Below are 15,476 nucleotides of genomic sequence, written 5' to 3'. Positions count from 1 at the left end.
CAATTAGGGATAACAATACCTACTTTAAAGGGTTATGGTAAGTATTAAATGAGATAATTTATGTAAAGAACTTAACATAGTAACTTATTGGGCACACAGTAACTTCCCAATAACTATTTGCTATTAATACTGTTAATACAGGACAAGAAAGAAAGGAGGGAGGCGATCCAGCCCCTCTGGCAACGGAAGTCTCAGGAATGGAGGGTGAACGCCATCTAGTGGCCCCCCACCTGAAAGCCAGCACAGCGAACAGCACAGCCAAAAGCACCAGATTTCATTGGTAACTTCACACTCCCAGGTAAGATCTTCTAGCTTCTCCCCACCTACTTCCTGAAGTCGGGGCCAGGTCCTTGGGGGTGGTAAAGGGGGGGGGGGGGGGGAGGAGGGAGCAAAACAGGGAGGTAGTTTCCTAAAGCCTTCTCAGCAGCCCTAGTGAAATGCTCAAAGCCCATAAACTGTCGCTGTCAGGAAGCATCTGAAAGCCCTTGAAACATCAAGGATGAAGTTAACAGAGTTCAAGAGAAGTTATGCTGCATCTCAGCTGCCATTTCCTCAGTATGTCATGGTCTTGCTCCTTTTTCCCAATGTACAACTTTCTCATTCCACCAGAGCAGCATGGTACCTAAGAAAGAGTACCCCACAGACCTGAGTTCAAGCCCCATCTCAGCCCTCAACTAGCTCTGAACTTCAGGAAAGTCATTTAATTTCACTAATCTAATCATCAAGCTCCTCATCTGGAAAATGGGTCAGTACTGCCCAGTGGGATGGGCACCGGCTCCAATATGAAACAGAGCTGGGTTCGTGTACTGAGCACTAACTTGGCTTTTCAGATCTTCCAATTTTCTCTTCTGAAATTTCTCTTCCACCAGATGCACAAAACAATTCCAACCTTGATGAGCTGTTAAAAAAATTACATGAACTAAAAGCTTGTAAACCTCTGGACATATAGGCACTAAATGTATCATAGCTGTCTTCATAAGTTATTCCTCACGTTCATTGTGAGGTTTGAATGAAGTGATGTACATGACGGTCCATAGCACTATGCCTGGCACACAATAGAAGCTGTATGTTGTGGACATGGATGTGTCATAGACCCAAATCACCCCCAAAATCTTCAGCACAGAGTGGTGACAGTGGAAAGCTCACAGCTGTGTCCATCCTGAAACTTGTTCTCAAACAAAGATGGCAGCCTTGCCCCAGGTCACACCCCTTACTGGGGGTGGCCCACACCCAGTGACTGGTCAGTTGGTGGGATAACCAAGACCTTTGTTGCATCTGAATCCCACCCCAACTCTTCCCTCTGCCTGTTCCTGCTTCCTTCCCTTCCCCACAGCTGTCGACCCAGAGAGCACTTTCCAGTGAAATTGTTTCATGGAAATCTCAGTATGCTTCTTGGGAAATTGTCTTGCAACACTTAAATGGTAGTTATTTCTTGTACTTGCCACGCCCCTGCCTCTTTCCTCCAGACGTGTAAACTGAGTATATGGAACAAGGATGGGGACAAAGATACTTGTCTCTTACCACTTCCCTGGGCAAGAATAAAGATAACTGGGACAATAAAAGAATACCTAACACCTCAACCTCACTTACCTCCCCCTTAAATTGAGATTATTACTGAGCTACCTAGCCCACAATTTTTTTAGGCAAATAAATGAGTTAGGGGGAGGTGAGAACACTTCAGGAAATGAAATAAATATTCTATAAAAATCTACAGAATTCAGAAACTCTGCTGAATTGACTGGCAGTGGGTTAATAATTGTAAAAGCTACCATTTACTGAATATTTTGTATATGCCAGGCACTGTGACAAATATTTTACATGGATGACATCATTCAATCATCACAAAAATCATAAAGGTAAATGCTATTATTATCACCATTTTATAACTGAGTTAACTTGGGCTTAGAGTATTAAATGATTTGCCCAAGGTCATGTAGTGATTAAGTGGATGGGAGGCAGGATTTGCTTCTGGGCAGCCTGATTCCAGAATCAGCACCAGATATACTGCCAACTAGAACAGAAATAATAACAGGGCAGCTTCTCTATCTCCTTGATGATTAACCCTTCCTTATGCAATAATTCTGATTTTTGAAGACCATTACTTAGAGTTCTAGAAATTCTGGTAGAAATTCCAGGAAATCTGAGGGCTTCTGAGCAATGTGTAGATTGTGGGTCAGAAGCCACCACTTTAAAGGGACAGCTGAGTCTTTCTAATGACATAACGAGACCATCAGGCTAGGACACTTCCTAAGACACTGCCTCTTATGCAGCTTGAAGTCATTTTGCTCAGACTTTATGGAGTCTGGGGGTCCCGCGGCAGGACAAGAGTCTCCTCCACTCATTTGGAACTTAGGAGCTGGCACCTTCCACAACCATTTCTTTTTAGCCCTCATAGAACCTTTCGACAGGGAAGCTAAAAACATATGCTGCTGACTTCCTAATTTTCCTAGGGCCAGGCCTGAGAAATGAGGGCATTCCACCCCAGGGAGTCATCAGGAATGAAGTCATAGCCATGGAAATTTCCCAGGAACGAGGACACCTGGGAGAAGAAGAAGAAAATGGCAGGTTATTTCCATTATTTACCCCAGCAAAACAAACTGTCCCAAACTTAGGGCCTAAAACAGGGTCAGTAAACTCTGGTCCATGGCCGAATTCGCCTTGCTGCATGTTTTTGAGAATAAAGTTTTCTTGGAAGACAGCCATATCTATTTCTTTATATATCTCCATTGGCTGCTTTCACACTGTAATGGCAGAGCTGAGTCATCGTGACAGAAATTGTATGAAAGCCTAAAATATTTACTATCTGGCCCCCTTTCCAGGAAAGGCTTGCTCACCACTGACCTACGCAAAGAATTTTCTGCATCTCACAGTGCTATGGTTTATGTCATTCTGCTGCCGTTCTCCTAGGCTCACTCAGCTCTAGGGTGAACCTGGGGGGTGGGTTCAGCTGGGACAGCCATAATAACTGAGCTGCTCTCTCCCTATGTTCTTTCATCCTCAGGAAGGCTGGACCACATCTCCCCCAACCCCCATGCTGGTGGCATCAGCTCCAATGCACAAGTGTTTACCAAGCTTCTGTTTGCGTCATCCTCATTGACGTTCCCTCAGACAAAGCAAGTCACATGAGCGAGCCCAGGGTTGAATGTGCAAGGTCATTACACAGAGTATGAATACTGGGAGGGATGCTCCCCTGGGAGCCCCCAAAGTAATCATGTATCACACTGGCATTCAATATTTGTTGTTGAATGAATACATGCAATAGGGCTGGCTGGAGGATAGAGTTTATTCATCCATTCATTCCACAAAGATTTAATGGGCCCCAACCATTGACCAGGCCTGATCTGAGTGATTGCATTTGCCTGACAATTTGTCTCAAAGTCAACTGTTGATTTATTTTTCACAAAAGCTAAACTTGTGTTGATTCTCTTGTTGTGAAGATATATTGAGCTTTGATGTTTTACATGGCATGGAAGCATTTTAATGTACCCTACGAATATTCAGCTCAATGTAGATGAAATGCTCCCCCAAAAAGGAACTCAGAATCAATGTATCTTTATTGTGACCAGTTTGTGAAATGAAACTACACTTAATGTTTCTCTCTGTTTCCATGAGGCATAGTCTGGGTGGAGTTGATCTCGGAACACAAGCTCTCGGTAGGTGTTTAGTTTCCCTTATGGTGGTCATCTCCAGGGAGAAGGGTTCTAGAATGGATGACCAGAGTTCTGGATTCTCATCCTGCTCTAGCAGCCCCTCACTTTGTCTCAAGGTAATGAAGTCAAGATCACTTTTTCACCAGACATGAAACACGTTTCGCCAATGTCCTGTTTCCCTCCCCTTTTGGGCATAAGCCAGGCTGTGCTTCTCTCCTCCTCATCCTTAGATAGAGCCATACACCTTGCTCTCGCCAATGAAATATGAGAGGAAGTGAGTATTACTTAAATCAGCAGGGCTCAATTCCATGACACTCTTTTCTTGCTGCAGTGACTTTTGGCAGCTCATGTAAATAGAATGTAACACTGAGCCATTTGTATGCAGGGGGGTCGCCCTAAAAAGTCACCCAAACCTACATCTTAGGTGATATAGTCAATAATATTGTAATAGTGTTGCATGTTGACAGATGGTAGCTACACTTGTCACGAGCACAGCATAAGGTATAGAGATGGTGAACCACTATGTTGTACCCCTGAAGCCACTGTAACATTGTGAGTCAGCTACACCCAAATAAAAAAAAAAAAGTCACCCAAACCCACAAAAGACAATGATATGGGCAACCAATCAATCTTCCTTGTTTTAAGCCACTGAGATCTCAGAGATGTTTGTTACTACAGCATAGCAAGACGGAGCCTAACAAAACCAGGTTTCCTAGTAACAGCACCACCTCTGTTTCGGAAAAATACTGCAATGCACACAGAAGGAGCACTTACGCCATGCTCAAGCCACAAAGAGAAGCTAAACATCTATGCATGAGATGAGGAAAGAAAGTCTTGCTCTAGAGAGGGAGACAGAGGAAAGGAAGAAAAGAGGAAACTCACAAGATGATGGATCTCTGAGTGCTAACGTCACTCCCCCTTGTGATCCCCAAGTCTTCAGTAAAGTGGACTTTAAACATTGATGAATGAGAGTGCCTGGGTGGCTCAGTCGGTTAAGCGTCTGCCTTCGGCTCAGGTCATGATCCCAGGGTCCCGGGATTGAGCCCCGCATTGGGCTCCCTGCTCAGTGGGGAGTCTGCTGCTTCCTCTGACCCTCCCCTCTCTCATGCTCTCTCTCTCTCTTTCAAATAAATAAATAAAATCTTTTTAAAAAAATTTATGAATGCTTCGTAAGAATGAAATTGTTTTTATCATTTATTAATATGCTTTTGATTATTGTTAATTTGTTTGCTTGTGGCGTTTTTGTTGTTGTTGGTTTGTTTGTTTTGATGAAAGCCAGTGAAGGGCTGAGTTTTAAGACACAGATTGACAGAGGGAGGAATACAGACAGCTCATGCCACCACCACCCAAGGACTAGAGGCAGAGACGGCCATGAAATAAAAATGCAAGCTGGGCAATGATGCGAGCATTTTACATTGAGTTTATTAAATCCTCATCATCTTACCTTGAAGCTCATTACTATCATTATCCTCGTTTTACAGATGAAGAGAATGAAACACTGAAAAGTTAAGTAAGTTAGCCATGTGAATAGCTCCCCCTTCTGGACCACTCTCCAAGAGACTGGCTCCTTCTTAACTTCTAGGTCTTAAAGCAACTGCTTTGTCCTCACAGAGACCATCCCCAAGCCCCAGGTCCACTGTCATTCTGTATCACAGCAGCTGACATGATCTCTGGCAACTTTTTTTGTATTTTTGATTTATGTATTCTTTTCCTCCCTTCATCTCTTTGCATCCAGTAAGCCTGTTTTGATTAACGAGTGGAGAGCAGGGAGGGAATAGTCTCTGCTCCTTCTTTATGAAGGGAAAGCAGGTGGAGGGAAGGGGTTTTCTTGTCAGTTTCAGTTGGCTTCTGCAATGGCAAAAAAGTGGAGAAGACACAAAACTGCAGAATCTAAGAGCTTAGGCTCTAAAGTCAGATGGATCGGAGTTCAAATCCCACCTCTGTCACCAATCAAGCTGAGCCAGCTTGGAAATTCATGTCATTTTCTGACTTCTATGATATGGCACAGAATTAAGCCTATACTTCCCAAACCAGAAGGGGAAAAGGGAGAGGCACAAGGCATAGAGCAAATGATAGGTGAAGTGTCACTTTTGTAATTGTCATTACCATTATTATCGGCAGCAACCGCGGCAACGTCTCAGCTACTCTCCCTCCCTGTCTCACATGCTGTCCACCCTCTGAGACCCCACAGGGCTGGCAACCAATCCAAGCGAGGAAGGTGGGCCATACCCAGGCTCCACTGCGCCTTTATGTTAACTCACAAACTGTTAAATGTCCTAATGATCAAAAGTAAAAATGCCATATGATCCAATAATTCCACTACTGGGTATCTACCCAAAGAAAATGAAAACACTCATTCGAAAAGATATCTGCACCATTATGTTTATTGCAGCATTATTTACAAGGGCCAAGATATGGAAGCAGCCTAAGTGTCTATATATATATAATGGAATATTACTCAGCTGTAAAAAAAAAAAAAAAAAAAGGATGAGATCTTGCCATTTGTGACAACATGATGGACCTGGAGGGTAATGTACTTAGTGAAGTAAGTCAGACGGAGAAAGGCAAATACTATGCAATTTCACTAATATGTGAAATCTAAAAAAACAAAACAGAACAAAAACAAATGAATAAGCAAATAAAAAGCTGAATCAGACCTATAGCTTCAGAGAACAAACTGATGGTTGCCGAAGGGAAGGCGTGGGGTGGGGCTGAGCAAAATGGGTGAAAGGAGTAGGAGATATAGGCTTCCAGTTATTGAATAAGTCGTGGGAATAAAGGGCACGACATAGGGACTATGGTCCATGATATTGTAATAGTGTTACAGGGTGACAGACTGTAACTATGCATGTGGTGAGTGGGTGATGTAGGGAGATGTCGAATTACTAGGTTGTACACCTGCAAGTAATGTAACAATATGCATCAACTATACTCAAATGAAAAAAAATTTTAAAAAAAAGGAGACAATATTTATGAAACATTCTGCCCCATATGCCATGCTTCAGACAACATGAACTTTCTTTAGCTTAGAGAAACCATTCTCAATGGTTTCTCTGAGTTTTACAAAGTCCTTATTTAAGAAACTGAGAGCCAATTTCCAGAGCTTTTAGCACTTTGCAAAACAAAGTGTCCAACTGTAAGGCTTTTTCAAACGTATGAAATAAGTAATGCCAGGAGTTAATGACTAAGGAATAGTCCCAAATTCCTTAAAATAAAACAAGTTGCTCATCCTCAGAGTACTTTATATCCTTTCAATCTTCGCAACATATGAATGTAGGAATTGCTCTTACCTGAAGATAGAAAAAAGGAGGCTGAAGGAGTAAAATGAACTGAGTGATTGGCAGAGAAGCTTTAATAATACAAACTGCTGTCATTAACCTCTCCTGGTCTTACTTAAGTCTCAGTCATTTTATCTGGAAGTTGGGGATGCCCAGGGGCATGTCAAAACATGGCACCAGTTATTATTATTATTGATTATTATTAGGCCATCACTATGGGCCAGGCTCTGGGGCATGTGCTCACATTTTAACCTTACAACAACCCTCTGATGTGGAATAATTAAAATTCCCATTTCAAGATGGGAACACTGAGGTTTGGAACAGTTTAGTAACTTGCTAAAAATCACGGGGGTAAAAATGTGATTGGCCTCCTCTGGCGGGTTTCCAATCCAGTGCTGTTAACCACTTGTTGAGTCTGCCTCTCAACTGCCCCTCTGTAACAGGGACCATCTTGGGCAACATGTGGGCTTACTGTGTTCCAACAGGGGGCAGACAGTGGGAGGATGTGAGCTAGCTGACCCTCAGGTTGCTCATCCAGAGCTTTTTCCAGGTAAACAATTCAACTTTTCCTCTGGCTTTTCTCCCAGTCTTGGTTATTGCTTAGGAACCTGGTCTGAGTTCCTGGGCTTTGTGACACAATGGGTCCCCAACCAATGTTTCGGAATCAAATGGTTAAGCCCTGTGATGGTTAATTTCATGTGTCAACTTGACTGGGCCAAGGGGTGCCCAGATATTTGGTCAAACTTTATTCTTGGTGTATCTACAAGGGTGTTTTCGAATGAGAGTAACATTTTAAAGATTTTATTTATTGTTTATTTGTCAGAGAGAGAGAGCACAAGTAGGGGGAATGGCAGGTAGAGGGAGAAGCAGACTCCCCACTGAGCAAGGAGCCCAATGCAGGACTCGATACCAGGACCCTGGCATCATGACCTGAGCCAAAGGCAGACGCTTAACTGACTGAGCCGCCCAGGCATCCCAATATCTCCATCTCTTGAATGAGCATAATGCTGGAACCTGCCTCACATAAGGTCGTTGTAAGTGAAAGCACGTAAAGCATTTAGGATGAAGACTAGCAGATCTCAGGCTCTCCATAAGATTTAGTTATTGCTGTAGCTCACATGCTATTAAGCACACAGTAAACACTCAATGGATATTTGCTATTGTTATCATCACTAGTTCAATTAAGACCCAGCTAGACCTTAATCTTTCTCTGATATATGTAGGGAACCATGATCTTTTCTTCTGCTAGAATCAAAAAGGCCTCCTTGGAAGACAGAAATTGGATTAAAATAAAAGCTCTCAGAATGTAGGCTCTCAGACTGATCCAAAGTACAAGGCATATAAAGTAATGGCAGGGGACAGGGGCGGTCCTTTAAGCCTTTCAACATATATTTAATAGAAAATTAAACCCAATCTCAAAATTACAAAATAAGTAGATTCAAAGGTAATCACAGCACTGGAAATGTCACAATTTTCCAGGGCAAATGCCGCTGATTGGTAGGTAGGTGAGGGAAGGGGAGGTAAGGAGACAGAGGGAATGGTTTGCCTAAAACTAAAATAAAATAATGAAATTAAAAATGAAGTAAAAAATTCCTACTGCCAAGGAATCTGTAGGAGCACTGCCATACTGTAATAAAATGGTCAGGAAAGTTTGAATTCATTTGTTTATTCCTTAGCTCATTCCTTCATTTATTGAACATTTATTGCCCAATAATAAATAGTTCCAAATTTTATTATCTAGTGGTGGTGTATACAAACAACTGCAATCCAGGCTGGAAAGAATTGAGTGTTGTAGAGGAACAATAAAAGGAAAGGGATGTTCACCACAAATTTCCGGGGAAAGTGGTAAATTAGACAATTGTCCAGATCTCTTCGCCTCCCTGTAAAGCTAATTTCAGACTGGGTCATCAGTCACGTACCACTGTGTCAGGCTATGAGAACTTTCTCTTGGCTGGTTGTACTAGATATTGATGTTATTGCTTTGTTGTAAACCAAATGCATTTTATTTGAGTATTTTGTTTATCATTTCTCTCCCTCTACCAGAATGTAAGCTTCATGCCTCCTTGGCCTGGTTGCATCCTAAAACAGTACCTGCTCATAGGAGGTGTTCAATAAATACTTGTGGAATGGTTAAGCCAAAAAAAAACACAACTTCTACTCAAGCACGCAGCTTGGTAGAATGAAATCCAGATGGCCTTTAAACATTCTGATTGGTAGAGGATGCCATAGCAATTGCCCCAAAAGGAGATCGACACCCTCCTCATCTCTCCCTTCTATGGGAGCAGTCCCAGCCTCCTCCATCTGTAACATCGGCCCCTGGAACTATGTTTCCTTGGTATGATGTTGCATTCTTTTTTTTTTTTTTAAAGATTTTTTTATTTATTTGAGAGAGAGAGAGCACAAGCAGGGGGAGCAGTAGAGGGAGAGGGAGAAGCAGGCTCCCCGCTGAGCAGAAAGCCCAACGTGGGGCTCTATCCCAGGACCCTGGGATCATGACCTGAGCCAAAGGCAGACGCTTAACCGACTGAGCCACCAAGGCGTCCCATGATGTTGCATTCTTGGTCTTAACTGATTGGACCAAAGCAGATATGTGACCTCAGCTGAGCCAATTCAATTCTCTTTTCTGGGATTTAATTTTGCCTTTGTAAGAAGAGAGGGAGTTCTACAAAAATGACCTCTGAACCCATTCACAGATCCAATGGCAAAGAGAGAGAATATATGTAAAACTACAAAACCCCTTTTGAAAAGCTGGACAAGATAGAAAAGAACAAAGAAAGAAATAAAAATCACCCATTTATCAGAGTTTGTAATAATGAAAAATGGGAAACAACCTGCATGCCCCAAAAGAAATAAAGTATGGTACATCAATACTAGGCACGACTGTCATGGAAAGATCTACAGAACATATGTTAAGTAACCAAAACAAGGCACAGAACAAAATGTACAATGTGCTACTATTTACACATATATGTTTAAAACTATATATTGCATATAAAGGTCTATAAGAATATAAACCATACTGGTCACCATAGTTATCTCTGGAGAAGAGAGATGTGAAGAGGAACATTCAGGTTTTATGTGAAATATTTTTGTAGTATTTGAATGAATTATGACAGTGCCCTATTCTTATATTACCTTGTTTAATTAAAGGAAAAAACTCAAAATTATGAAAAGATACTCAGTAAGTAGAGTCAGCTGAGGCTGGAAACAAGGAAACCTTTTAAGAAGCTGTGACCATCACTCAAATATGAGGCAATGGGGCCTGAACGGGGGCAGAAGGAATGGTGAGAAAGAGATAAACATGTGATAGATTTCAGGTATAGAGTTGAGACTTGTGATTGACTGAATGTAGTGGGATGGAGGGGGTGCTGTTCGGGGATGAGAGGCAATATACTTTCATAGTAAAGAGCATGGGCTTTGGAATTCACCTGCCAAGACTCAAAGCCCGACTGAGCCATTTACCAGCTAAGGGACGTTGGGCAACTTAGTTCATATCTCAGTGTTTAAGTTTGCCAGTGTATAAACGGAGGTGATATTGTGAATCAGTTCATGTAAAGTGCTTAGAACTTCATCATTGCTCAGTCTATGTTGGTTATTATTAGAATGACTTCTGTTATTACCACCAGCAGCAGCATTATCATGAACATTATCAGTCCTAGGCCTTAGCTTAGGTGACTAGCTGGAAATAGAGAAAAATATAAAATGATTTAAAGCATTCTCCAAGAGTGAGAGTCAGAGAGGAATAAGGAAACAAGAAGAGTTCACAGGCCTGATTACTGTGGCTTACTAATTAATAGACAGCACCAGGAAGGGAAGGACATCGTGCTGAATAAAACTGCCTAGAACGTTAGGTAAGATTAGGTTGGAAAGAACTTGTATGATTAGCTTATATTTTGGAACAGAGGAACACTGATTGAATCTTTGTCTTTTTTTATGTTTAAAATTTTCAGTATGTATATTATATAGAGACATACAAACACATAGCATGTATATATTAGCATACTCTTATTGTAATGAATTAAAACATGAAGCCAAAGCAAAACATGAACACACACAGTCTCACTTCCTGCCCCTGATCCCTTTCTGTACTTTTACACATGTACCTGACACTACATTGAATACCTAACTTGGGGGGGGTGTCATCAAGATACGCTTTTATTATTGTCTGCCATGATCTCTTTAAGATTTATTCAGGTGGAGTAATCTCACTCTGGTCCCAGACAGAAATTCTGTTAGACCCATGACTTTTCTGCTCACTTTTAGTTAAAAGACAGTCCTCAGTTCAGAAATTAAAATGTCCATTCCAACATGTGAACCCAAATTCCAAATTTGATTTGCAATTAGATCTCTTCTGCTCCAGCTGGGGCCTCCTTCTTGCCCCTCTGCTTCTCATCCATGACTAAATTTGGAAGGCAGTTTCTGAGCCCCCTAGGTATAAGGGGAGCAAGAAGAGGGAAGAAATGAGTACATAAGAAAGGTCTTGAACTGTGCAGTACTCCAGACATTCTCTGGTCTGGTAGAGACCAAGTCTTTCACGTGGATCACTCTGCAGTGATCTGTAATCACTCTGTAATCACCACCTAGTTCCTGCTGCCATTGACTCTTGTCATGGGGCTTTCTCACTCTCAGGCAGAAGACCCCTGGAGGAGGACTCTGAATGGATCTATTATCTTTCTCTCTCTGTTGCATGGCCCACTTCTGACACAAGGAAATCACTCCAACACCCTTCCTCCAGCAAAATCTGGGAATGCAAGTAGGTCCCAACATGGCCACCTCCACTCTGCCGTCACAGGAAACTCAAACTTCTTCAGCATAGGTCAGGAACCAGTCTTCTGCAACTCCCACCTACAGGCATCATATTTCAGATTCCTCAGAATGGACCCAGGCTTGAGGGAAGAGATGGCCCCTGCCCTATGCTACTCACATCTCTAAGCACATTTCTCTCAGAAACAAAACCAAACCTCACCAATTCCTCTCCTTCTGCTCCCTAATCCTTTTTAATATTCTTTTATTTATTATGTTATGTTAGTCACCATACAGTACATCATTAGTTTTTGATGTAGTGTTCCATGATTCATTGTTTGCATATAACACCCAGTGCTCCATGCAATATGTGCCCTCCTTGATACCGATCACCGGGCCCACCCATTTAATATTCTTAATCTGACGGAGGAGTACAAGAGCCAGGGAATTGTTTTGTGACCATTGCCTGTGCATATTCTGCATAAACTGATCTGGCTTTGAAATTTATCATCTATAATAGCTTAATGTTTCAACCCTGAAACTCTCCGACCCCTCATTCTATTTTTCTCCCGTTAAGATTACTTTTCTGGACAATGGGAGATCTTTTAAGAGCAGAAACGCAGTCATCTTTGTACTTTCCTCCCCCCAACCCCCCCCCCCCCCCCCCCCCCCAGAGCTCCTGGCCAGGCACAATCCTTCAAAGGATCCTGAGCTAATCAATCATCGTTGTCGCTTTTTGCACAGCCAAGCGTTAGAGGGCGCTATAACCCCAGGCCGTGCATCGGCCGTCAATGAAGGCCGCTCCCAACGCGCACGTCTTTACGTAGACGTTGGGGGCGGAGCCGTCCTGAGCGCGGTGACTGGCGGCGGCACTGGCGGCAGCTGGAGGCGTAATAGTGCGGGTCGCGGGCTTGGAGAACTTTAGAGGCGGCGGTGGCGCCGGCGTCGACGACGACAGCAGGAGCGGGCCTTGGGCTTGTCGCTCACCATGCCTACCGTGGAGGAGCTTTATCGCAACTATGGCATCTTAGCCGATGCTACGGAGCAAGTGGGCCAGGTAAGTCCCCGAGCGGCCTGCAGGGCCCGGTGCTCCGCGGCCTCTCGAAAGCGCTCCCCAGGCCGGGCGGGGGCTGCTGCTTCGTTCTCCCGCGGGCTCCCAGCCGCCCCGGCTGTTTCGTCGGGGTGGGCCTCTCTGGGAGTGTAGACTCCGGCTTCGCCAGGGAGAGCGCGGGTCCCGGTCCCAGGCCCCTCTGCCTCCCTTGACCAGCCTTTTCTCACCGTGGTGTTTCCTAACTAAGCCTCGTCAGCCCCCCCGTTAATTCTCATCCCGAGCCTTGCCCTGCAGATTGCTCTCAAGTCTTTCTCCTTTCCGGTGGACCTCAGCCCATCGGAAGATTAAATTGAGAGTTCTCAAGAGGTCAGAAATGTTTTTGTCGAGGCAAAAAATCTGCTTTTAATTTAGGAAGAGTGTTTAGCAGACAGAAGTTTGTGAAAAACAGAAGAGAAGCCCTTTTGCCCGGATTTTAACGAGGGTTTACGATTTCATTTATTCAGTACGTCTTTGAGCGCCTACTATACACCAGGCGCTGTGCCGGGCGCTGAAGGTACAAGATAGAAAGTTACCGTGCTCTCCCCAAATGTACCTTTAGTGAGGGAGACTAATGATAAATAAGAAAGTTGGATACCCGCCTCGGAAAGTGTTGTGAAGAAAATATAACGGGACCGTGCAGTGGCAGGGGGGAGGGGGAGAGAGCGGCTTTAAATAGTTGTCTGGCAAGAGCTCTCCACAGTGTTTCCCCAAGACACACAGTTTCAGCAGTGTTGAGTTGACCATACGGGCTTCTTCGTGAGTTTTCAAGTACTGGAGTATATTGAACTTAAGGAGTTGGGGGGTGTGGGGGGTGTGTGTGTGTGTTTCTTGGGAAAAGAACCAGGCTCTCCCAGAAGTAATCTTGATTATTGTTGTTAGAAATTCTATTTCGGTGCTTAGAACTTAATGTGATTCTTCTGCTTGTCTGTCCCATGGAGTAAGAAGTGGAAGATCCTGTAGTCTACTACTAACATTAGCAAGGCTATGTGGCACGGCCCCTCCCAGCCCCTTTTTCTGGACATGTGTAATTCAGGGAAATTATTTCCCAGCTGAACACCACCACCAGAAATTGTGATGTCAGGACCTTCCTTAAGGTTAATCTAGAATTGTAAATATACCAGTTGAAAGTACCAGATTATTTTTCTTCCAAATATATTTCCATTTCAGTAGGGAATTTTGACTTCATCAATGAGAAATATACTGACAGTCTGTTGTAGATAAATATAGGGTGTGTGTTAGGTGGGTACTGAAGGAGAAATTTTCTGCCCATTAAGACAAGATTGGAAAAACTATGATCAGTCATATTTTGATTTTGTTGTTGTTCCTAGAAAGATGTAGTAGTGAAGATATTCTCATTCATTGTGACAGATTTGAGGAATATTGTAGCAAATTGTTCTACCTAAAACTGAGTTTGTTGCAGATCAGCAGAGGAGATGGGTAGAAACCAGGAGTGATCCTCAGTTTGTAGATGGTGCTCTCCCAAAGAGGTAGATCAGAAATTTTTTAGGGAAACTTAGAAACTGTGTACATAGTCATGTCCCATACCCCCTCCCTCATTCTTTTCTGGATAGCAAAAAGGTTGACAGCCACCTAGTCTCTTAGGGCAAATAGAATCCAAACTGGAATTTACATATACATTGTGAATAATTGAGAGTTGCTCACATTTTCCTCTTAATGTCATCTTTAATCTTAAATACCAGGTAGGATTGAGAATTCTCCCTCAAGAGGTCAAAAATGTCTTTCTCAAGGCAAAAAATCTTGCTTTTAATTTGGAAAGAGCGCTTAGGAGACAAGTTTGTGAAAAACAGAAGAGGGGCTTTTTCATTCAGGTTTCAATGAGGGCCCACAGTTTCACTTATTCAGTACATTTTTTGAGTGCCTACCGTGTGCCAAACACTGTGCCAGTTGCTAAAATTTTAGCACAATTTCTTAGCATGATGTGAGATCGGTACCTTCATGACACTGTAATGACAGCTGTCAGGCAACTATTTGAGACAAAAAGACCTGTGCATAATGAAGTGTAGTGATTTTCTCAGCCTCAAACAGTGAATTCTGGGAGGACTGAAGCTGGACTAATCCATATGGCTACTGATTCTGCTCTATTGTGTAATAACTTTTCCCCTTTTAGAGAAAGTCCTAAAACTGCTCACCAAAAAAGATAGTGGGTTTCAGGATACTGCATGTGAATTTTAACTAAAAGCAAGAGCCAACTTAATGGAAAGAACACCACTGACGATTTTTTAAGGAGAAAAAGTATTTACATTCTTAGTGTAGCAAAGCCTGATTTTCGCTTAACTTACAAGGTTTGCAGTCAAGGTCGTTGAGTTTCCTGGCAGGTACCTATCTGGACATTTCTGAGACCATATTTGAGTTTTTATTCTAGAACTTCCTTCTAACGTTTATTTTTATTTTTATCCTTTGTCAAAGAGCCGAGTACCACAGTTGCTCGTGCTGCTGCGGTGAGGGGCGTGCCCTCCTCACTACTGTCAATTCTACTCTGAGAGTAATGCTCTCTGAATATGTTAGGAAAAACACAAGTTCTCTGAGGTTTTCAGCTAATTTTCCTCAAACAGATCGGATGTTTCTCTTGATGAACCTCCTTGACACTGTGTATTCATTTATAGTACTTCAGATTTATAGAAACCAGGAGTGATCTGGTTTTCTTTTATGGATAGCAAAAAGGTTGACAGCCACCTAGTCTCTTAGGGCAAATAG

General features: G+C 42.8%; 1 protein-coding gene across 4 annotated transcripts in view; it reads left to right on the top strand.

Moving 5' to 3' along the window:
• The first annotated feature begins 12,509 nt into the window (after nucleotides 1–12,509).
• Nucleotides 12,510–15,476, top strand: part of API5 (apoptosis inhibitor 5) — a 28,592-nt gene continuing 25,625 nt past the window's right edge. For 3 of the 4 annotated variants that reach the window (XM_044919395.1, XM_044919396.1, XM_021685382.2), the window contains exon 1: nucleotides 12,548–12,728. In XM_044919395.1, coding sequence (XP_044775330.1) covers nucleotides 12,660–12,728 — 69 coding nt within the window. In that variant the 5' untranslated portion in view covers nucleotides 12,548–12,659. Of the gene's footprint in view, nucleotides 12,729–15,476 lie in introns of all 4 variants that reach the window. The other variant, XM_021685381.1, reaches the window with a different exon arrangement.

The sequence above is a fragment of the Neomonachus schauinslandi genome, chromosome 11, assembly GCF_002201575.2.
Source record: "Neomonachus schauinslandi chromosome 11, ASM220157v2, whole genome shotgun sequence".
NCBI lineage: Eukaryota > Metazoa > Chordata > Mammalia > Carnivora > Phocidae > Neomonachus > Neomonachus schauinslandi.
This window is presented reverse-complemented; position numbering and strand designations above follow the sequence as displayed.